We start from the raw sequence: 24,505 nt of genomic DNA on the forward strand, positions 1-24,505 counted from the left end.
AAAACAGCTCCTTTAAAAGATAAGGAGGTTTCCTTTAAGCGTTCAGCTCCTTGGTATAACTCAGAATTGTGATCTATAAAAGCAGCTGGCCGACGCCTGGAGAGAATGTCACATAAATCTGGCCTCACCATGCACATCCAGGCTTTCTCTGACGACCAAAGAGCTTACAGAGAAGCACTAACTGCTGCCAAGAACACCCATTATGGCAGAATAATAGAAAGTGGCCACAATAACCCAAGGGTTTTGTTCTCTGTAGTTATAAACTGCTCCAACCCACATCTGGCCCAACTACCTCTTCTACTGAAGTCTGTGAGAAATTCCTCCACTTGTTCTGTAACAAAATTAAAGATCTAAATAATTCAACTAACATAAATCAATCATCCATTTATATCCTTCCCCATCTTCCCACTCCATCCAGCTCTTTCTCTAAGTTCTCACCAGTCACGTCGACATTTGTTAATGACCTGCTTTGTAAGATGAGGCCGACTACTTGTGTACTGGACCCCATCCCCACCACAATACTTAAATAATGCCTTCATGCCATAATCCCGACTATTACAACAATAATAAACTCATCTGTTGACACTGGCTTTGTGCCTCTCACTTTTAAAACCGCTTCTGTAACCCCAGTGTTAAAAAAAGTCTGGTCTTGATGCTGACAATCTTAACAATTGTCAGCATCAGCAGCAATTTTCTGTCAAAAGTTCTTGAGTGTGTTGTAGCTTCCCAACTTACCAACTACTTAACTTATAATAATGTGATGGAACCCTTTCAGTCTGGTTTCAGGGCACAGCTGTGAAACTGCTCTGCTACAGGTAACCAATGATTTGTTTATGGCAGCAGACTCTTGACAAACCAGCATATTAATTCTGTTAGACTTCACTGCAGCATTTGACACTATCAGACATGACATTCTAATGTCCAGAACGGAGAACATGCTGGGTATCTCTGGCACTGCCTTCCAGTGGTTCAAGTCCTATCTGACTGATAGGCAAGAGCTTGTTAGTCTTGGCAACAGCAGGTCCAGCACTGCACCAGTCACACAAGGAGTTCCACAGGGCTCTGTCCTCGGGCCTCTGTTTTTCTGTATTTATATGCTTCCTCTTGGCCATATCATTCGTAGCTATGGAATGGGTTATCATTTTTATGCAGACAATACTCAACTCTATTTCAGTGTTAAAAGTGGAACTTCATCAGAGCTTTCTCAGCTAATAGCTTGCCTCAGTGAAATTAAAACCTGGATGTAGGTGAAACTCTTTAAATTTAAATTGCAACAAAACTGAACTCCTGCAAATTTGGAATAAAGTGCAACTTAATAAAATGAGCTCCTTCCCAGTCAATCTTGGTGGTGATCTCATCAGACCTGCTTCTACAGCAAAGAATCTTGGTGTCATTTTTGATTCCTCCCTTTCTTATTCCGCCCACATAAATCACATTAAGAAATAGTCTTACTTTCTTCTCCGTAACATATCAAGTGTTCACTCCTTCCTCTCCTTTTCTAACGCTGAGAAACTTGTCCATGCTTTTATCACATCCTGCATCGATTATTGTAATTCCCTGCTGGCAGGTGCTTCTTCTAATCTAATATCACAGCTCCAGCTTATTCAAAACTTGGCTGCAAGACTCCTTACACGAACCAGTAGCAGCGAGCACATAACACCCATCCTGCTCCGCCGTCACTGGCTCCCTGTGTCCTACAGAATTGAATATAAAATTCTACTAATAACCTACAAAGCCTTAAACGACCTTGCACCAAACTACATCTGTGACCTTCTCCATCACTATGTGCCTCTCCGCCCACTAAGGTCCTCTGATTCTGGCAATCTTGTTGTGCCCCACACTAATCTGCACTCCATGGGTGACTGGGTCTTCAGCTGTATAGCACCCAGACTCTGGAATGACCTACCGAAATTAATTAGATCAGCTGACTCCATGAATTCTTTTAAAAAGCAACTCAAATCTCATCTGTTCAGGAAGGCTTTTAGCTCTACCTGACTCTATTACCCTTCTTTCAGTTTACCTCTGTGTGAAGATGCTCATGTAACCTGTGTGTGTGTGCTAGACCATCAATTATGTTGTCTGTTAGGCTTTTCTCTGAATTTACTTCTTGCTCTTCTTTGTTTATTTATCTGGTTTAGTACAATGCTATATACTGTATACCCTGCTGTTCTGTCTTAAATTCTGTGAAGTGCCTTGAGCATGGGAAAGGTGCTATACAAATAACATTTATTATTATTTATTTATATATATATATATTTTACACTTTTTGGCCTATAGTTACTTGAATCCATCAAAATCACCCTTTTGATACAATAGGATATTGTTTACTAGGTCCCAGTGTGCAGTGATTTTCAAAAAGTATCCATCAAGGTTCTATATGTGCACACACAGTGCCCCTCTAAGCACTCAATGATAAATGTAAACTGGTTCCAGTGTCTTGTTTGATTTCAACCTATTTAATTTAAGAATCCCTTCGCCAATTTTTCCAATTTCCATATTAATAAATATCTCCTTAACGGTCACAACTTACCATTGATAAGTTGTTGACTTCTTGTCATGTGTACACTTAAGAATGTTAAAACACTTTTAAATATTCTCCATTTTCTACAATTTGATGCATTTGTTCAAAATCTGCCCTTCCAAAGTTAAACTTAACAGTTGAATTTTATTTTGGGTGATTTTAACCAGTGTTTCCTGAACAAAACACTGGATAATGTTTACCAGTACCTCACTTGCCCAACTTGTTACAACAGTGCTTGATCAAAATCTATGGGAACATTAAAGGCTCTTATGAATAGAGAGCGGAACCCCTGTGGGGTTTATCTGATTATAACTGTGTCCTACTTATTCTAATCTATATGCCAGTCTTTAAAAAAGAAAATCTGGAAAATAAACACGAAAGTCTTAGAAGAGGAGTCTGAGTACATGTATGACTGTTTTGAATACAGTAACTAGACCGTGTTTAAAAAAAAAAAAAAACCTTAACTGACATTGATGAACTGATGGACGCTGTAGGCTGTTATATAAAATTCTGAGAGGAAGCCATAATCCCTGTTACATCATTTAAAATATATCCTAAAATCAAGTAATGGATTATCAGAGATTTTAAAGAACTAATAATCAGAAGAAACTTGAAATATTAACTGAACAGAAGGAACTACAGGAGGAGGAGAAATGTGAAATAAAGTGTGCAACACTGAATTATAAGGACAATGATCTGAATGATTCCATTAAAGGTTTGTGACACAGGATTTTGCTTTGGAAATGAACAAGAAAAAAGACTCAACAGTGAAGCCCAGAGCCTGTCCTTCATTGACCAGAATGATATCAGAAAATTCCTTTAGCAAATTAAAATGACAAATGCCAGATCCAGACAGCATAAGTGGACATCTGCTTCACTCCTGTGCAAAGCAACTCTGTCCAAAGTTCCACTCCATGTTTGAGATTTCTCTAGATTTACAGCAAGTGTCCAGTCTATGGGAACAGACAAATGTTATTCCATTAGCAAAAACTTAGCACCCAGAAGCATTAAGTGGCTTCAAACTGGTGGCCTTGACTTCTCATATTATTAAGTCCTTTAAGAACTTAATTAAAATACAACTACTTCACAAAACCAAGGCCTTATCTGGTGCCTTACCAATTTATATACGGGGGGTCTACATCTAAACTTCTGAATTTCCTGTATGAGCACTTGATAAAAAAAACATGCAAAATTGCTATTTATAGATTTATTGTCAGCTCTTAATATAGTCAAGGCCCATATTTTAGTTGACAAACTGAAACTAATTAATCTGTTCTGTTTGCATTCTAAACTTTTTAACTAACCGAACACAAAGAGTGAGTATTAATGGCTGTTTTATCTGATAGCGTTAATACATCTATTGGGACACTGCTAGGCTGCTTTCTGTCACCACTTTTATTTATTTTATACACAAAAGACGGCAGTAGTTTACACAAGGACAGACATATCCTGATATTAGCAGAAGACTGTGTCATTATGAGTCTTATAGGAGATAAGTAGGACAGCAGATCTATTGTTGATGAGTTTGTTCAGTAGTGTGATTGTTCCTTTTTACAGCACAGTATCTGTAAGAGGAAGAATATGGTTGTAGATCTTAGATGCTCCCATCCTCCCGCTCCCTCAGCAGTGATAAAAGGGGAGACTATGGGCATGGGGGGCCTCTAGAAATATCATGGGGCAATCATTGATAACAGGTTGAACTTTGACCTTAACACAGAACAAATTCATTAAAAATGGCAGACACGGCCCTTCTTACTAACTCAATTGCTTTAAAGTGGACAAAAGCAATGACATTTATTTTTTTTAAATAATATATACTTTACTGATTTCTTTTATACATTAGTTTGGCAACCTTAGCATTAAGAATATAAACCATCTTAACAACATTGGAAAAATTTGCATAATGCCTCACTGTGATTGACAAGTCAAAAGTTTTCTTTCTTTTTAAATATTCTTCCTTTTTCATCACTCTGGTATCTGTTCAGAGTGTATTTTGTGTGTGTATATATTTATCTATTTATGTATGTACTTATTTAGAGAGCTTCTGTAAAAATGCTAGATTTCTTCTTGGGGACAAATAAAGTTTGTTCTGTCTGTCTGTCTTTTCAGAAGACCCCTGTCACTGGGGTTTATTAAAAACAAATTTGAAAGAGGTCAACTCGATTCTGTCAGAGAGCAGGCATCGTGTTTTCCCTAAATTTCAGCTGTTGCAATCAGGCTGCAAATTTTGGTTCCTGAATGTATAGAGCAACAGATTCTTACAGCTATACGCATTGTGAATTCAGTTACTTTTAGGGATGTTTCTAAATTCTGAATTATTATTTTGTGTACTGTTTAAGGTAATTATTTTTTCATTTAGTGTGTGTAATTATGATAACACTAGTTTTCATTCATTGTGTCTTAGCTTATTTTTATGTATCTGTGTTACAGTGTATTCCCTTTGGGATACTAAGATCTATCTTGCTTTTCTGCTTGTATTGTAGTTCGTTACTGATAGGAATGCACTTGAAAAGAGTGCAGCAGTCTAACACAATGAAGAACAACAACAACAACAAATAAGAAAAAATGTGATAAATCTGTGTAAATACATTGTACTGATAGGCTAGCATTTTATCCTGGGGTTAAATAATCTTTTCAGATATCAAGATAAAATTGAGTTTTTGTAGTGTGTGTGTCTCTTCTGACAGATGTTGTTTTTTTTTAAGATAAAGATGTATTCTTTTGACTCAAAGTGTCTGAGACTTAAAAGGTTTTGAGTAACTGACAATTATTCATACTGTACTGTTTTCTAAGTCCACTTAATCCTTTGTTGGTTTCTGCACTGTTTCAGTACTATTTTAGATTTTTATCAAGTAAATCTGCAATAGCTGAATATTTTTGTTTCATATGATATAAAATGGAATTTCCTCTGTTCTGAATTATAAGACTGTATTACTCAGCTTGCACAGTAAAAATGTCTCTTCTACTTTTGTCCTTTATACCCATTAGAATATAATAATGTAATATTCTACCAGACTGAGTTTTCATGGATGTAGAATGCTGTTTATTTGTTTGTAAATTTTGATAAATGTATAATTTTGAACTCTATTGACAGGCTCCTGCTGTGGATGTAATAGCTGTGGGTCTTGCTTCAGGTCAAATTATTATACATAACATAAAATATGACGAAACACTAATGAAGTTTCAGCAAGACTGGGGTCCCATCACATCAATATCGTTTCGAACAGGTAATTCTTCATTAATGAAAAACCTCATTTCAAATGCTATTGTTTTAATAGTCCTATGTTTTGGTATGTAGTGTTCATGAAATGCAGCGTCTCTTCGGTACAACTGTCACACAGTTTAAAATTTAGGATTAAGATTAGATGGCCTTGCCTTTAGACACATACCTTATCTTCATTTTAAAAAATGTTACTTTCAGACAGTATTGATTTCATATTCTGGGAAAATGTGAATTTGTAATCTTTCCTGAAAAATGTTATAACTTGCTTCCATAAAGTTTAATTTCATAAAGATATATTTTTCCTGGGCATTGTTTTCTTTTTATTCCATTTAATTCAGTGTATTTTCACCAAGTGCAGACTCAGAAAGCTATAACAAGTTTCCAGATAAAGTATAATTAAAAACTTTACAAATTTCTAATCATACAATATACATAAAGGTCTAGATTAGTTTAAATATATAGTAAAACAAAATCATCTCAAACTGATTAACATAAAAGGATGTTAGCAATCAATGGCCATTAATAATATTGTTGGTCTATGGGCAGGTCTTGGCCAAGGAGAGAAAAATAAAAGCTCTAGTCAGCAGCATACCTGCATAAGATAAATCTTGGGTGTCTGTGTTTAGTTGTACCACAAATTCTAAAGAGAAAAAAAATCTGGCTTAGTCCCAGTTATGGAGACCTAAGCCAATTAGCAGCCTACTCCTTCTGGGCATTCTGCGGTACAAGTTTGTGCTGGGCAGACTAATATGATGACAGAATCTTTCCATCCTTGGATTCCAAGGCTCACAGTATTTGTGGGGTCAGGTTGGAAGTTGAGCAGTGGCACCAAGTACCACAGCAGGATGTTGAGAGGAGAAACAGCATTGAGCTGACATAGTAACATTCAAGATGTTCAATCCAATTTTGTTATGTACATATTTATACAGTTCAAAATATTTTGCAGCAAAACATAACACAATGAAGACAATTACTTTTCATGTGCATTCTGTACAGTCAACCCTTGTTTATGGCGATTAATCCATTCCAGACTCTGCCGTGATAAATGAATTTCCGCAAAGTAGGATTCTTTATTTATAAATCGAGTATTTTCGCAGTTAGAGCATAGAAAACCTGTTTACAACCTTCTAAATACATTTTCTAACATTATTAGAGCCCTCTAGACATGAAATAACACCCTTTAGTGAAATGTTTAAACTTTGCTCCATGACAAGACAGAGATGACAGTTCCGTTTCACAATTAAAAGAATGAAAACATAACTTCCTCTTCAAAAGAGTGTGCATCAGGAACAGAGAGAGAGAGAGGCAAACAATCAAAAATCAATAGGGCTGTTTGGGCTTTTAAGTATGCGAGGCACCGCCGGACAAAGCAGCTACAAGGAAGGCATTAGTGTGAAGGTAGTCTTTCAGCATTTTTTAGAAGAGTGTCCGTATCCTCTAGGCAAACAGCCTTAGTGTAAACAGCCCCTCTGCTCACTCCCCCTCCGTCAGGAGCAGAGAATGTCGGAGAGAGAGAGAGCGAGACAGAGACAAGCAAACAATCAATCAAAAATCAATACGTACTGTTAGGGCTTTCAAGTATGCAAAGCACCGCATGGGAAGCATATCATATATCATTGAGGAGTTTTATTTAATATGTAATACGTGCTCTGACTGGGTAGCTTCTCAGCCATTTTGCAATAGCGTCCCTTGTATGAAATCAACTGGGCAAAGTAACTGAGGAAGCATGTACCATAATTTAAAAGACCCATTGTCCGCAGAAATCCGCAAACCAGCAAAAAATCCATGATATATATTTAGATATGCTTACATTTAAAATCCGCGATAGAGTGAAGCCGCAAAAGTCGAAGTGCGATATAGCGAGGGATCACTGTATTTGAATATCAGCAGCATATTTTCATTGCAAAGTGCATTTTTTTAGCATAACCAAATGGATATTCTATTCCTGCTTTTCAGGAAGAGCACACGTGTTGCATAATTAAGTCAGTAACAGTGCCGGGATTTTATAAAAGGGTCGGCCTCAGTTTGTCATGAGTGGGCCCAATGTTATTTTTATTATTTTTAAATATTCATTAATTTTAAAAATAGTTTAGAAGTCTAGTTATACCAGGGTACTGTAAATGGAGTCACTGGTGTTTTTTATGTCTAGTTTTGTTAATACTAATATAAATCCACTACCAAATGGAGATAATAAACTTGCATTTTGATGAAATGTATGAGACACCAGCCCATCGTAAGGCATGTTTTTGAGTTTCTGTTTTATGTACTATGTATAAAAATCTTGCCTGCCTTACTGGCATCAGCATCTACAAGTCCATAAACATTGCTAACACTCTGTCTCTCTCTGTGTTTGAATGTTTGTATAAATATAGACAAAGCTCTTGATTCAATAACTTGCAAGTCACATGTGTATATTGTACATATACAGTATGTTATGATTTACATCATTTCTAATGGTTCCAGATTATGTATTTGAATATATGTGCCTTTTCTGACTCTCATCAGACAGTCACAGAATAGCACTCAGAGGTCGACAGTGTAGGCGCTTTCCCGTCGCAGGAACATTTTTTCAGGAACCAGGAACTTTTATAGCATTCCCACTGCAGGCACTCAGGCCATTTGTAATTCCTGATATGTAGCTTCTTGTATTTTTTTAAAGCTCCTACTGCAGGGTATGTACTTTGGTCTGCCAGTAATATCATGGTTGAAGGTCAAACGATAAATTGTGCTGATTGATTGAGCTCTAGCACTTGCGCCATCTTACAAATCTGTTAATTGTTTGGAATTTGGAGTGTTATCAATAAGATGGTGCATCACACTTTGTACTACATCACTCTTCATAGCTGCCTCACTCGTGTGCCAAGCCATACTGTATGCCGCATCAGAGCAATAATCTCCTCCATGAAGTCGCACTCGCTTCGAACCAATAAGATGTGGTGATCATCTGTGAGCTCCCAATCATGCTGCACTTTGCACTGCATCACTCTTCATCACCACATTCCTGGCATGCTGCTGTATGCCATGCCTCATATTGAAGCAATAATCTCCCCTGTGAAGTTGCAGTTGGTTTCGAAGCAATAAGGTGGAGTCTCTTGTGAACTCCTGATTGCGCCACACTCCTCTTTTCAGCAGTTTTCTTTGCATGTAACATATTTTGCATAAAGGTTTAAATTCCTATTGTGTGGTGTGAATGCAGCACATGAAAGTGCCCAGGGCCTACATCATACAAGAACTCATTGGCTCCTGAAAACAAAGTTCCTTCTGTGGGAAAATACCTTATATCTGATCCTTTTATATTTTCTAATTATAAAGAAATCCAGTTCTTCAGTCTGATGACATTTATTTGTATGTGTTGTCCAAAATAAATAATTAAACAGAACAATCAAACTACACGAAACAATGAATAAAATGCAGTATCTTTACAGTGCTTTTGACAGCTCAAGTTAAAACAGTTTTCAAAAAGTTATCAACCAGTTCTTTAAACAGAATTGCAAAACAAATCTGACCATTAACATAACCTGTAATAAAATATATTGCATTCATCTACAAAGGCACAGGAACAAGTGCTGAATCATAAACGCTGCCACATACCGTGTTTAAAGATGTGAATGAAAGCTTGCTAGACTGGTACTATTTATCACGATAAACATCATACAGGCATTAGCGTAGTGTTTTTTAACTCTGTATTTGATTATGTTTGATCATTGATGCATATCATACACAACTTTAAAGCAGCAAGACACAAAGTACGGTAATTACCAAAGGGCAAAATAAAACACTAAACGAGATGAGATAGCACACCACCATAATTTACGTATTCAGGACAGATGTTATCACATCATTAGAAAGCTCAGTTCACTTGCTAAATAAAAATACAAACTCAATTTGAAAATAAAATGGCTTGGTAATGCAGTTTGCCACATCACTGATACACAAATATTAAAGAAAAAAAACAGCTGTTTTTATTCCCATTTGTAATGTTTCAGTAGTTAAGATAATATGAAATGGATAGATAAGGGCTTACATGCTGCGCAGATGTCTCATTTCTTGCATGAAATGAATGACTGGTGAGTGTATTGCTTTAATCACTGACTTTTGGGTGAGAGGCAAGTAGGCAAAAGTGTGCTTTCCAATATGACAGTCACTGCTGCTCTTAACCTGTCCCCCATGGCTCCACTAATTGTCTGCTAATACACCATGCAACGTAACAGCAATCACGTTATAGAGCTTTGCTTAGAAGGACCCCGTTTTGCCTGGGAGGTAGAAGAGCACATTGTAGGCCCCACAGGTGCCTGGATATTCTTTTCATATGTAGTAACATATTTTATCTTTAAATATTGTACTACTTGAAATGTCATCATGGGAAAATCAAACCATTTGCCAATACCAATGCTAACCCTATCTGTTTGAAACACTTCCTCTTCTTATTCTCGGCCCATTTTTCCATGCTCATTGCCAACTGGCAGCATGGGCTTAGAAAAACATTTTATTTAACGTTCACAAGAAGTTATAGAAAATAAATGAAAGTGCTGAGCATCATGATATTGACTTTTGCATATTGATTTTTATTAAATATTGAATCAAATTGAAAATTGGTTCTATTGCCCAGCACTAGTTTCAGATATCATTTTTGATCTTATATTTGATGTAGACCTTTATCAGATTAGTTGGTCTTCTTGGAGGGGTGGTATACATGATGTTTTTTTTTCCTTCTGTCATCTTGTTTACTTCTGGGTTTCTCATACTACAGGTTGTTGCCCTGTAGTAGGTCATAAAATAAATAAAATGGGTTATGACGAGCAGAGAAAATGCACAGAAACATTTGGAATACAGCTTATAAAATAAAACTTTTCTGAAAGTGGTTCATTTTTCTTGAGACATTTTATGTTCATATTCTCTGGAGACCAGTTTTTGAGTTTTGAGTTACTGCAGAAAATGTAAAGTACTCATAATAGTAATGTCACTTTTTTGAATTATGAGATAAATCATAAAAGGGACTCCAATGTAATTATCTATTGATTTAATCACAGCCTGTTTTAGAAAATGCTAGTGCACTACACACACATGAAAGCAGGCACCAGCTTAATGATTTTGTTGCAGTGCAACACACTAATCCACAGGCACTGGCTGCAGCACAGCTAGAATATAAGGGGAATGTGTCAGTGCTGGAAGGAGGATTGTTTTGTATTTTCTGATTTGTTGAAATAGTGGTTGCTGTTCAGAAGGAAATGGTCTGAAAGAAACTGAATGTGAGTGATCACTGGTGAGAGAGGTAGCGGGATGCTAGAAAGGGTAGTTTTAGTCTGGCTGACCATTTTTTAAAAGAGTTGGACTGAGTGCTGTGAAGGCTCAGAGAAGTGGGAAGCCTTGTGTCAGGTGAGTTCTGGAACTGGTAAAAGAGAAAGGGAAATGAGATCTGGATGTAGGAAGGAGGCTTAAAGTGTGGCAGCATTGTTAGATAGGCAAGACGCCCAGGGAACTGTGAGGAAGCTGTTATTGTGTTTGAGTCAGTGAGATGAATCAAGGATGTGATGGGCTGCATCAGGGAAATAGCCCAGTGCCGTGGTATTGATAGGTGTGTAGGGTGCCTTGGAAACTCATGAGGTCATGGATGATGCAGTTCAAATCTGCTCGGTAGGTCGAGGATGTAATGGGCTGCGACTTTAAGGTCTCCCACTGTTCTGAAAAGGATGGATCGTTTGCCAGAAAAGACATGTTTTACCTCTCTGCTTTGGGGATCTTAACTTACTTATTTGGGTAGGATGATTTTAAACAACCCAAGATGATGACTTTGGTTTTATGGCACAGATTTTAAGGGATGCATTTATTTGAAATATTTGTTGACTTATTTATTGCACGTTTTATGCTCATTTTCACTTTTAACTCTCTGTTATTAATAAACTGCTTTGACTTTAAAGTCTTGTTTGTCTGTCTAACTCTCCATTGGTTTGTCTTTGTTGTCCTTGTCATGACTATCAATGGTCAGAGATATAGAAAGATGCCAGGCTGTGGGCAACCCAGGCATCAGAATTGTACTAATATAGACTTCTTATATTATACTTAACACTGTGTTTTGAGTAACATTTATGTTAAACATCTTTCTTTTTACCATATGTTTCAGGCTTCAAATAAGTTATTCAGAGCATTCAGAGAGACGTTTTGTTTTTGTAACTTTCAGAATTCAATCACCTGCCTTGGGCGCAATATATGATGGAGATATGATGCCTGCCCAGCATTGAGCAGTCAGTGGCTAGCCATAGAACATTGTGTGTACATGGGTTTGTGTTGTATAAAGTCTGTTAGCTAATACACAGTTGTTACTGGCTATATAAGTGAATTTTATCATTTACCATGCTTTGCAGGTTACCAGTACTTGATTAAGTGGTGATACATGGACTGCACTGATTGCATAATAAAAGTTTTGTGCACCTTGTCGATGTATCCAGATTATGATTTGTCTAAAGTCCTCATCCTTAGCTCATTTATACCAGATTGTTTTATTAGATAACTAGTGGACTCTGCCCCCTGCTCGCTCGCTTCTTTACCTCTGATTTGTTAATTTCTTGTGGAAGTCCAAATTGCTGCATCGATAAATCTTCTGCTTCTAACAATTCTTTAATAATCGAAAGAGCTGTTTGTTCATTTGACTTTTCGGATAATGATCCTTTGAATGCTTCCCATAATTGTAAAGCATCAACTTCATCCGTCATAATTAAGTGCACAAAGAAGTGCCTTAATTTGTCAGGCATCATTACAGAAATGGCATCAGACCTCATTTTAAATATACAGTCATCCAATTTACATAACCCAGCTGCTCGTGCTGCTTCTTGAAAGGTACCGTACATAGTTCCATCTATAGTTAGAACACCTTTATACGACATTGCTCCTTTCGATTCATGTGACAACAATTTAAATGAAACCGTTCGATATCTTTTGGTGATACAATATTTAATCGAGCAACACTTTTGCAATTAATTTTTCTTGGATGCCACACTTTTTTGTTGTAGTGTTGAGGAATTTGCACATAAGTTTATGCATTTACGTCTGTTTTATTAAGTTCAAAATAAGCCAATAATTTTGTTTTTCTATTTTTCGTGACCTGTAAAGCTTCTGCTTCTTCACCCTCTTTAAATTGAATCATATTCTGACCAGGTAAATGAATCTGTAATAATTCAACAGAATGACTTTAAACACGCATTGGCAATTCCATTAAATGCCACCCGCTTTCCATTGCACTGAAGTACCGAGTTTCTAAATGTGCTCGAACTTTGTCCTGAGACTGTTCTTTTGATAAAGTTACACATATTCTATCGTGCCCTTTATGAATGTACCTGTAGATGTACCTAATGCTCATAACCGATGCACAATACTCAACATTAATATGACAATCCGTGTTTCAAAATTATTATTACTGACAATTCATCACATGTTGGTTTATTATAAATGCGACTGTGATCTTTTGGATTCTTTTAGAAATCCAAGAAAATTTCTTTGTCCGTGTTTTGCAGATAAATTTTATGTAAAGTTCGATCGTTTTGGACGTATGGATTTGTATCCATTATTGGCTGTATAATTTCTATACCGTCCGATCGTTTTAACTGTTTCAATTCTATGTTGCATCGCTTCTCCTTGATCATAAATATACACCTGACCGAATTGTGTTTTCTTCGAAATTAAACTTGTCGTAGCTTTAATTGTTGCAGACCACAGACTCTCATAGCATATGGTCCTGAATTGTGTAAATTTACGTTTTGTGATAATTTCCGTTTGTTAGCGCTAATTCGATCTTTTTTGATACTTTCGAATTTTGCTACTTTCATAAGCTTTAACTTGCTCTGCATGTGTATCATGCCACCCTTCTTTGTTTAGTTTTTGCTTATTGGTATTTTCCTTATTTTCAGAATTTGCACATAGATTATTATTGTTCTTTTTTGCATTTTTTGGGCATTCTTTACTCTCCCATCACTTTTGGGTCTCTTTTCGGCATGCTGCTGTTTCTTCTTCGCTTAGTCGTAGAAGTGTCATCTTTAACTTAGAAATTTTTTTTGGAGCTGCACTTTCTTCTTTGCTTAGTCATTTTTGAAGTTCTATCCAACAACTAAAAAGTTAGATGACCGTGATCTTGTCTGAAAATGGTTGTAAGTAGGGCGTTCCAACAACTGAGAGGTTAGATGACCGTGATCTTGTCTGAAAATGTTTGTAAGTATGGCGTGAGTTGACCATGTTGCAGGACGTGAAAGTGTCTCTCTGAAGTGTCTCCCTGTCTCTCTTCAAATCTGTCTCTCTTCAAAAGATCACATCTCGTTGCCAAATAGAGAGATTAAATATTTGTAACTGAAAATTTTCTTGTACTCTGTTCCCCTTAATTGTTAACTTGCTGAAGTTTTTTTTTCTTTCTACATGAAGATTTCTGTTCCATTAATTGTTTAGTTTTACAGTGATAACAGTAATTGGTGCAATTTTTTTTGTCATTAAAATAACATCCAGGGAAACTGTTACAGTGTGTTTCCTGATGTTTTATTTCTTCATTTTGCAGATGGCCATCCAATAATGGCAGCTGGTAGCCCTCTTGGACACATTGGCATTTGGGATTTAGAAGATAAGAAATTAATTGTACAGATGAGGGATTGTCATAGTACAGCCATTGCGGGGGTAACATTTATCCATGGAGAACCTCTTCTTGTTACAAATGGTTCAGATAATGCTATTCGGGTATGTATCGTTGATCGAGGAATTAAAGCTTCCAGTTTGTAGTTACAGGAATACTATATTATCACAATATCTAATAAGAAGAACAAAGAAAGGTGACTTCTTTGAAAATAGCGAATGAATGATACTTGTATTAGAATGTTCACTTTGATGAAATGAATGTGTGTTTGGTACAATGCTGACAGATATTATTTGCTCAGTGTAATTGTGTGTGCTCTCTTTAAATTGTATTTTTTTCATTAACTTTCACTCCTTTATATATATTGCTTTTTATGTGTAGCATTGTAAAACACTAGTCATTTTTGTTGAATTTTAGATTTCCCGATAAAGAAATAAAATCCCAGAAATGCTTTTCATGGTCATGTTGCTTTCACTTTTCATATACCATTTGAGAAAAAATGTAATGCAAGGTCCCTTTTCTACTTTTGATTTCTTAAAAAACTAGTTTCACTAGTAGTTACTGATAAAAAGTGATTCATTGTTGGCCTGACAAAATAAAACACACCCTCTTAATCAATAAAGTGGACTCTTAGTCACGGGAAACCCCTGTAATACTCTTTTAGGAGACCTTTTGGTGGATCTGTTTAAAATACTAGGAATATACAGAACATGGGGAAATTTATGATGCACTTATTGCAGGAAGGATTAGTTTTCAGTATTTTGTTTGTGAGAGTTGTTATTTATAAACATTCAATTGATTTAAGTAGAAAGCAACTTCTACTGCTGTGTGTCATTAGTATAGCACTCTGAAAAATATGGTGGTTTACCGCTTCTAATGCAGACTGTCACTTTGAATCCACAGTTGTGACAGTAGAATCTGACCGGTATAAACTACTTCATAATAATCTTTGTAGGTTCTTAGTGGTTTTATAAAATACACAGTAACAGGCAATTTGTGTTATAAACAGATCTGGATATTTGATGCCCCAGGAGGTGTTGGCCGTTTGCTGAAGAGTCGCATGGGACACAGTGCTCCTTCTACCAAGATAAAGTATTATGGCCAAAATGGACAAAATATTCTTAGTGCTGGTAGGTATATTAAGACAGGACACTTTATTTCTGATGTATAACTAAATGTATATTACCCACTATAAGAACGTAACTACAGATTGAAAATAAGTTAAAATGTATTTGTGTTTATGTGACTTTAGGACAAGATGGTACTTTGCAGTCATTTTCCACTACTCATGATCGATTCAACAAAAGTCTTGGACATGGTGAGTGTTTCAATTTTATTTTGTACCATTCTTCTCCTGACTTATCTAACTATGCAGATACATCTAGTGATGCATCTGGACGCACCTTCAGTGATGTACCTCAGATGTTTTGGGTCTTTTGACATCATATACCCTTCCACCAGGCAACCCAGCTGGGGCTGTTTAGACCTCAGCTTGCCCATTGCTCTGCTCTCTCAAGCCATAGCCAGTTATAGGCTCTCTCTGCATCTTCAGAGGTATTGTAGATGGCTCTCCTCTTCCTCTCCCTCCCTCAATACCCAAATAGCATAGGACTTTAGCTTGCAATCAAACTGGAAAGCTCCTACACCCCACTTTCACTGCTAGACAGCTTACTTTCCATCCAGTTCGCTGACAGTCTCTGTTCAGCCCTTTGTATTTGGTAAGCTTACTTTCAAAGGCCTCTTCCAAGTGTTCTTCCCAAGGGACTGTTAGCTCCAACAGCACCTCTTGTTTGGAGGACATGGACAAGAGAACAATATCTGGCCTCAGGGTTGTAGATGCTGTTTTTTTTTGTGGAACATCAGTTGTCTTTAAAGATCCACCAACAGCAGCCAATCCTTCGAGGAGGCCAGAATGCCTGTTGAAGATCTTCTTGTCAATTTTGGCTCCTTTCCAGGTTTGTTCTAGGTTATTACCTGCTTAGGATGTTGAGATTGTTTTTATCCACTACACTCCTTCACTGATCACTCCAGCGATTACCTTTAGGACCACATTGTGCTTCCATCTGTACTGTCTCACCTACTGCCTTCGGGCAGCAGCTCAGGATGTGTTCCAGAGTTTCTTGTTTGCAGCACATAAGGCAATCTGGTGTCCCTACTTTACCACATCTGTGTAGGTGGTATGCTCTGGGAAGCAGATCATACAGAGTCTGGATGAGAAACGTAATGTTGTGTGGCATATCTCTCCATAGCTTAGCTCAGGTCTCCTTCCTCTCTACTGCATTCCATCCTCTTGACCGAGCCTCATTCTTACCATCTTGTATAATCTCTTCTCGTCAACTGCTGTCCTCACCTCGTCTTGGTTGAAGCAATGTTTTTTTCCTTCCGCTTACCAAGTTGTACAGTTCAGAAGGACCCATTCCCAGCTCTGCCTTGCCCTTACCACCCCTGCCTTGCCTTACCACCCACACCAACCTCTTGTCACCCTGAACTAGAACTTATCATCCACCTTCTCTTTCCTCAGCACCAATGACCTTGATTTTGCTGACCTCAACAGCATCTGGGCCAACCCCATTAATTTTTCAAGCCCCTGAAGTTCCCCCGACATGCTGGAACAAATTATGTGGTGACTGTGATGTTGTCCATAAATGACCTAATTGGTGGTTGGCGTTAGGCAAATTTTGTGTTAGGCCCTTTGTATTCTGTTTCCACTGACTTCATTAGCATATTCATGTTCAGGGAGAACAAAGTTACAAAAATATTGAACCTTTTTATAGTCTCAACTTTGTGCCAACCTGATCGGACTGTACCCAAGGATATTCTCATCCTAAAGTTGTTGTAATGTTCAACAGTGAGGTCTGTAACTCTGCTGGGGACATGATGGTCTGCATGAGCTGTACCAGTTTGTGTGAAACTGAGCTATAAGCATTAGCAAGGTCCAGCTACAACTCTGAAAAATGTCCTTTGTTCTCCTTTGTCTTCTTAAAACTCTGTGTCATCACACCATTCTGCACCAGACAAGCAGGATTTCCTACATTTCCCGTATTCATGACTGATTTTTCAATGTAGCTGTTTCTCAAAAGGAATTTTGTGCAGCTGATTGGAAATAGCATTGAGAGAGATTTTTGCATCCACACACTATAGGAAAACAATACAGAACTGGTTTAGCCTAATATACATATAGTTTTTCATTCAACAAATCTTTACCTTAACTGCTCTGAATGCCATCCATCAATTATCCAACCCGCTATATCCTAACTACAGGGTCACGGGGGGGTCTGCTGGAGCCAAACCCTGCCGACACATGGTGCAAGGCAGGAAGCAAGCCCTGGGCAGGGCGCCAGCTGCTCTGGAAGGTTAAATGTAATGTGATAAAATTTGGAAGGAGCCACGTTATGCAAATAAGTTTGAAATTTTCAAGGCAGGTCCGAGCCAAAACTTAATGCTTGCTATTTGCACATATTCATTAGTGGTTGTAATGGAATGTTTTGGTAAACAGAGTAAGTTTCCATTAGCACTCCACTATAATTTTATAATTGAAAGCTGCCATGTATTTAGGAATAGAATTTCTTGTAATATTTTTGTCTCTCATAGTGAGTATTTTATCTAGTGGTTTTGGCATTTCGGTCACCAGTTAAGCACAGAAATCTGTAGGTGACTGTTTGATAAGAATAAAGATATTTCCTAAGACTGGCAAGTTTTAACATGCCAATGCTAAGTAAGTTTGTGTTTTTCTTTGCAGCTGTATAAACCTGTATTGTATTAGCCAAAATTACCACATCCTGTTTTATGGTTCATCACTGAAAAGTGATTGCATGGAGAAATGGGGCTTGCAGTGCATGCAAATGAATGCCGCCAGTAGAACTTCACTGACCAATCTGTGGCTATAATTGTTTAGAGAAATGTGTCTGGAGGCGATTGAACAAATGGGGTGCCCTGCACAATAAAAAGAGACTAGGTGGTGTAGCCCAAGGAAAAATCTCAAAAATTATTTTCCTAATTTAATTGAAATTTGGTGACATTGTAGAAAAAGAAAATTAGTTGATTCATGTTTTTGTTTGTCGATAATAATGCTTTTACACCTAGGCTTTGCTAATATACAAAGTCCTGCTGAATACTGATTGCAGAGATAAATGGGGCTGACGGTGAGTGGAGAAGGCAAGGTGTCAGCACAGAAAAAAAGAAACAGGGTGTTGTACTGCATGGAAAATGAGCTGTGAAGTGGATGAGTAAAAGTTAAGCGAAGCTCAACTAGGTTGTGCTTAGCAACATTGCTATAAGACTTGACTGCATGCCAGGCAATATGGCTGTGTGAGTGATCATAGGTGTTGTTTCGCTAGACACAAAAGATTAACCACTGGCATAGCTCAGCTAACAGGTCTGCCTCAACCTTAAGAGGGATGGGCTTGACACTGTATAAAGTAGTTTATAATATTAGAAAACTAAATATAGTACTGACATTTATACCTTTTGGCCCTCAGAGTACCAGCACTCTTCACAAAGTCCCCTTGACTCATTCTATTTTACATTCCCATCTGCACACTTTGTAAGGGGAATCCCACTCCTGCTCTGAAAATTGGTTTACATTTACATTTGCATCTACAGATTGTATAAGAAACCTGCAAAACATATTACCAGCAGTTACAACTTCAGAATTAAAAATATTCATTGTATAGGTCCCCTAAATGTGCAGCCTGTAAACATTATTACTGTTTGTAATAAGGTAAAATGAAACATGATTCAGTGTTAGAACTTAATTATCTGGCTACGGGTATGGCAAAATAATTCGCTTAACATACAACTGATGAAAACCACTAAAAGAAATGATTCAGTGAACAACATAAAAAGTGGAAATCATAAACGTCTAATAGTAATAAGAATATATACTCAGTATTCACATTATTCCTACCTGTTTGAATCGAAAAGAATACAGTTTTCTGTAAAATTGGGTTTTACAGTGCCCATCAACAAAAGCCAAAGTCAGTCAGTCAAACAATGGCAGAACTGTTTTACTCATGTGCAGTTGCAAATAGCATGTTCAAGAGTAAGGAGCTCCAGTCAACCAAAAATACCCCTTTGCTTCAAAAAAATACAAATATTGTATACAGAAAGTACTTAGTTGCATCTGATACATCTGATTAACTGAAGGCATTATAACTGAGGTCATTGTCTTAGAAAATTTCTTGGACAAATCGGTTAACAGGCCTACTATTATATATAAATAATTTGGACTGTTAAATCAATGTCACAATGTCATTGTGAACAGATGCAAAACTTAAAATATGCTATTATGCAGTATCTTTTTTATCATTTACAATAGATGCAATACAGTTGCATTCTGAAAAAAAATATTTAAAACAGTGTATTTACCTGTATTTTTTTAATTTTACAACAGTACTAGGCTGATATGTCACTATTATTAAAACATTGCAGGTTTGCAAAACATAAAAGTAACACCCTTTTTTGCTTTACTCTCAGTATATTGAGCAGTCAAGGGTTTGAAGATTTTATCATTTAAAATTTAGATCTTAATCTTTGTTACCCTTTGTCTTTATTTCTGGCTTGATTTGCTAAGCCAGGCAATCATGTTTTTCTCTAGGAATTTAACTTTCGTATTGCAGCCAATAACTTGAAAAGGTTTCTCTTTTTCCCAGTTTACTTTAAAGAAACTGTTTATCTTCTATGCAATGTGAGTAAGACACTCAGTCAGAGGTTGAGAGCCTCTGAATCATCTGGTAATATAGATAAGTAAATGGCTATGACATCTATGTAGCTGTGTTAATTTACCTTTTGTTTAGTAATAGTGTGGTCTAACAGCAGCAAACGTGAAAATAATAAATTACCTTGTATTGATCACTGCAGAACACTATACATATTATCATATATTTTTGATGTGCAATCACAAAGATTTGCAAGGACTTTTCCTAGGTTGTCCAAGGAGTTCCACTTTTAACTTAACCTTTCATAAAACATTCATCTAAAAGGCTTGGTGATATCCAGTTTTTGTAAATGTGAGATAAAGGTTTCAACCTTGCTGCTCTCCCCTGAATTCTATTGTGTTCCATTTCTTTTTTATTATGAAGTCATGAAAACTGACCTCACCCGAGGCTATAGAAGCCTGCAGTTCTTTAAATATTCTTTTGGGATCCTCTGTGACTTCTTGAATCAGTTGTCGTTGTGCCCTACGTAATTTTGGCTGGCTGGAGATAATGGATCTGACTGTCCCAGAACCTTACTGAAGACTTTGTAAGCCTTTTCTGATTAGTTTTTTTTCCTCAATTCCACTGTTTTTTTTTTTATCGAGTCACTACCCCAGTCTTATGATGGTTAGTAAATGGTGAGGATTAGATTCAGCAGATTGTGCTCAGTCACCTGAGTTCAATTATCAGGTAACTTTGAAAAGTTTAAGTGATATACTAAGAGGGCAATTACCTTTTCACTTGGGCAATGAAGACATTGGATAACTTTATTACTTAAATATATTAGGAAGAAATTGTTTTGTGTGTTTGCTTTGGTACTTTATTTAATATTACTTTTAATCATTTAGTGTGGCAAACTTACAAAAATGCAGGCTATCAGGAAGGGGACAAATACTTTTTCATAGTATTGTAATTTGCCTACTTGCAATTTCACATTAAGTTTTTCTTTCAAGTACCACTATGAAAACCAAAATGGTCACCTTAAACACACAGTGTCTGGCATAGGAATATATATACAGTATATAGCAGTTCTAACATTTTTGGTATGACATCTGTTGGAATGTATAAAGAGTGCATTTGTTATAAAATATTTGCTTGTGTATTGCCACAGATAGTGCACAGCATATATTCACAGCAATGCATAGATTTATTTATCTTTACATGCTTCAAAAACTGCAAAAAGCAAGATGCTTATCTTCAGTATATCAGTGATGTGTTGCAAGTGTCTATTTTATTACCCATATCTAAGTCAGGATACTTAAACAAAAGCTTAATAAAACAAATAAAACAACTTTTGTGGAACATTTGGAGTTATTGGGTACATGTTATAAGCTTAAGGTTTTTTACATAGTAATTGTGAGTGTAGTGCTTATTTTTGTATTTTACTTTTTAAAAAGATTGTTAATCAGCTAAAGTGATTGACACACCATCTAAGTGCTGATTTTGCTCTGCCTGCTTTTCTCATTCAAAAGCTTTTAGACATTTCATTCATTCCCTGAAATGAAGGGATTGTGTTAAAAAAATGCTTTAGTTGCCTCACATTTTTATGCAATCATTTTGTTCACCCCACTGAATTAAAGCTGAAAGTCTGCACTTCAACTGCATTTGAGTTGTTTCATTTAAAATTCATTGTGGTAATGTACAGAACCAAAATTAGAAAAATGTCTGTCCAAATATTTATGGACCCAACAGTACATTTTCAGCTGATTACAAGTGATGTTTATGTGGATATTGTCTTTGAAATTAATTGAGGATAACCAAATTTAAAAATTAATGAATAATACTTTCTTTCTCTAGGAAATGTATATTCCTAAATTTTCAGAACTTATATATATTTTAAGCCCACATTGAAACCCTACACACCTGGAAAAATGCCAATTAGTGCAAAAGTATGAAGGAGCCTTTATTGTAAATTAAGCATATTGGGAGGATTTAATATATTTAATTTAATATATTTAATTTAATATATTTAATTTAAGAGCAGAAATGCAGTTAAAGGACTCAAAGGAGATGGTAGCTATTTTATTGGGTTTTGGCAATAATTAAATGAATGCATATACATGTAATTCTAAAACAATATGATGGAGATGATAACTCTATTATAGCTCTGTGTAATCTGTTTGATTCATAACTGGTCTCCATTACTGTGAACGCACATCATTGCTGTCTGTCCCCGTCCATTCCCACCAGGTGCTCAAGCTAATTGCTCCATTGAAAAGACATATATTTGGTTATGAAGCAGCTGTACATTTGGTTTGAGTATTTGCTTGTGTATTGGTTTTGCTCTGCAGTGAAGTAATATTTTATATGGAGGGTTTATTCCTGCCTTTTTGATCCATATTGTCATAATAGAGTCTGGCCCCCACAGCCTTGCATTGAAAAGAAATGCTCAGAAATTAATGTGTTGGTAATTGAAAGATGAAGAATGAAGTGAAAAGGCTATAGGTTCAATTCAGTATTGAATAAGATGACACCAAAGTGGGTATCTAGATCAGGAAAAAATTTTGTAACACAATATATGTAATTTTTGTTTTCTACTCCTCATTTCTTTATTTACTATTTATTTCTTCATTTATCCATGAACTAAATGTGCTAGTTTGTTGTTGCAAGCTTGCTGGGCCTCCACATTCTATCTTGAGTTCTCAGCCTTTTTACATACATGCTTGTATCCAAAAACTAAATAGATTTGGCAGTAAAATGCACTGTTTTCAATGTCCTTTATAGGAAGAACAGTAGGAATTTTTCCAAGGAAGGTTAGAGTTCAGCACAATTTATAATTTATTATGATTAATAAAACAAATGATTTGCACAGTCAATGGTACATTTTTTCATTCTTTCAATGTGTGTTTATATGGATCAGTTGTTTTCTTACAAACAGAGAGAGAGGGGTTGGGAGCATGCGCTGATTCCGCACCCACCACACAATGAGCCACATGAATTGGGACCTGAGTGCAGCAGGTGACACCTCGGCACCACACTGGAGCAGTGTGAGGGTTTTTTAAGGTGGCTGGAGTTTACAAACAGTATTAGAAAAAAATTAAATCATACATTTTTTTAGTAATAGTCAAGGGCAACAGTAAAGCATTCATCTGAAAGTGGAAGATGAACAGAGTCACCATATTGGTTTTTACGTATTTATTTGTATTGTAAATCATTTGTATAATTTCAGAGGAAATGTCATAATTCAGTGTTTCTTAAGCAAACATCCTCAGATACACGATAAAATTACATTATGTTTATTCTTATATTAACAGGGTCATTCAACAAAAAGAAGTCAAAAAAGAAATCTGTTCAGTATGATACTATGAAACTCCCTCCCATTACTACTTTTGCTGCAGGTAGGAATATCATTCAAATAATTTCAGTGTGTATCTTAGGTCTGTATGAAATTTGAAAATCATTTATAGAATCTTGAGGTTAATTCTGCATTGCTTTTGTCATGTCATTTATATGTATATATAAATTCTCACATATGCCAATTTGAAATCAATTTGCAAAAGTAGTATAAAAGACCATATTCTAAAAAAATCATATATATGTATGTATATGTATGTTTCCCAGGAGATATTCTATTCGTTGTACTTAAATTTCCTGGGTGCCAATAATGGTGACGAGAACTGTATATTTATGATGTTATTTCAGTGCGGATATATTTTATTTTTTCAGATTGTTTTTTTTAAAGTCCGTTTTGTGCTGTAGAAAGGTGTTAACAAGTGTTTATTTATTGTTCTTTATTTTGCATTGTATGTCAAAGTAATCTTTTTTTTTGATTATGGAAGAGCAACCTATCAGTGATGAAGCTAATATATGTGAAATATTTATATTAAATCATATGCTCTTCGTTAATTACAGAAGCATCACGTGAAAGTGACTGGGATGGCATTATCGCTTGTCATCGTGGCTATCTTGTTTCAACAACTTGGAACTATCGGAAGTCATCCATGGGGGCACATAAACTTGAGCCTGAACGTTTCCACAAAGATCGTGCTTTGAATGTGCATGCTACGGTATGACTTGGAGTTGAAGACTTTGTTTTTCTTTTTTTTAATTTTATTATTTAATGATACATATTTGCTGCAGATACAAATGTAAACATAACCTCAAATCAGAAAGTTAAGCTGTGGATACCTTGATAACTTGATTTGAATACATTTGTTACAAAAGTAGCTTTTTTAATATTCAGTTTTGTTTCAAGAATATAACATACAATCAAACAGATACAATTTGCTGAATGTATGTAGCAAATAATTACTAAATCAATCTTAAGAAGGAAAAAAAAACCCTGAACATAAAAAAAAACAAAGAAAACATAGCAGCTATAATGAAAGCTCCCTGAATAATTACAGTATTACTATTTCATGTGCCATATGTATTATTTTCTGAGGATTTTGATAGCTTTAATTACACATTGCTTATTTCCCTGCCCTTAAAATACCAGTGAATATATTAGTATATGC

The 24,505-nt window shown here is 36.1% G+C and overlaps 1 protein-coding gene across 1 annotated transcript in view; it reads left to right on the plus strand.

The window, feature by feature from the left end:
- wdr36 (WD repeat domain 36) overlaps positions 1-24,505 on the plus strand; it is a 116,270-nt gene that overhangs the window by 46,261 nt on the left and 45,504 nt on the right. The window contains exons 7-12 of the mRNA XM_039759419.1: positions 5,616-5,748; positions 14,281-14,456; positions 15,362-15,482; positions 15,605-15,670; positions 23,303-23,386; positions 23,901-24,055. Coding sequence (XP_039615353.1) covers positions 5,616-5,748; positions 14,281-14,456; positions 15,362-15,482; positions 15,605-15,670; positions 23,303-23,386; positions 23,901-24,055 — 735 coding nt within the window. The remainder of the gene's footprint in view (positions 1-5,615; positions 5,749-14,280; positions 14,457-15,361; positions 15,483-15,604; positions 15,671-23,302; positions 23,387-23,900; positions 24,056-24,505) is intronic.

Source organism: Polypterus senegalus, chromosome 7 (assembly GCF_016835505.1).
Source record: "Polypterus senegalus isolate Bchr_013 chromosome 7, ASM1683550v1, whole genome shotgun sequence".
NCBI lineage: Eukaryota > Metazoa > Chordata > Cladistia > Polypteriformes > Polypteridae > Polypterus > Polypterus senegalus.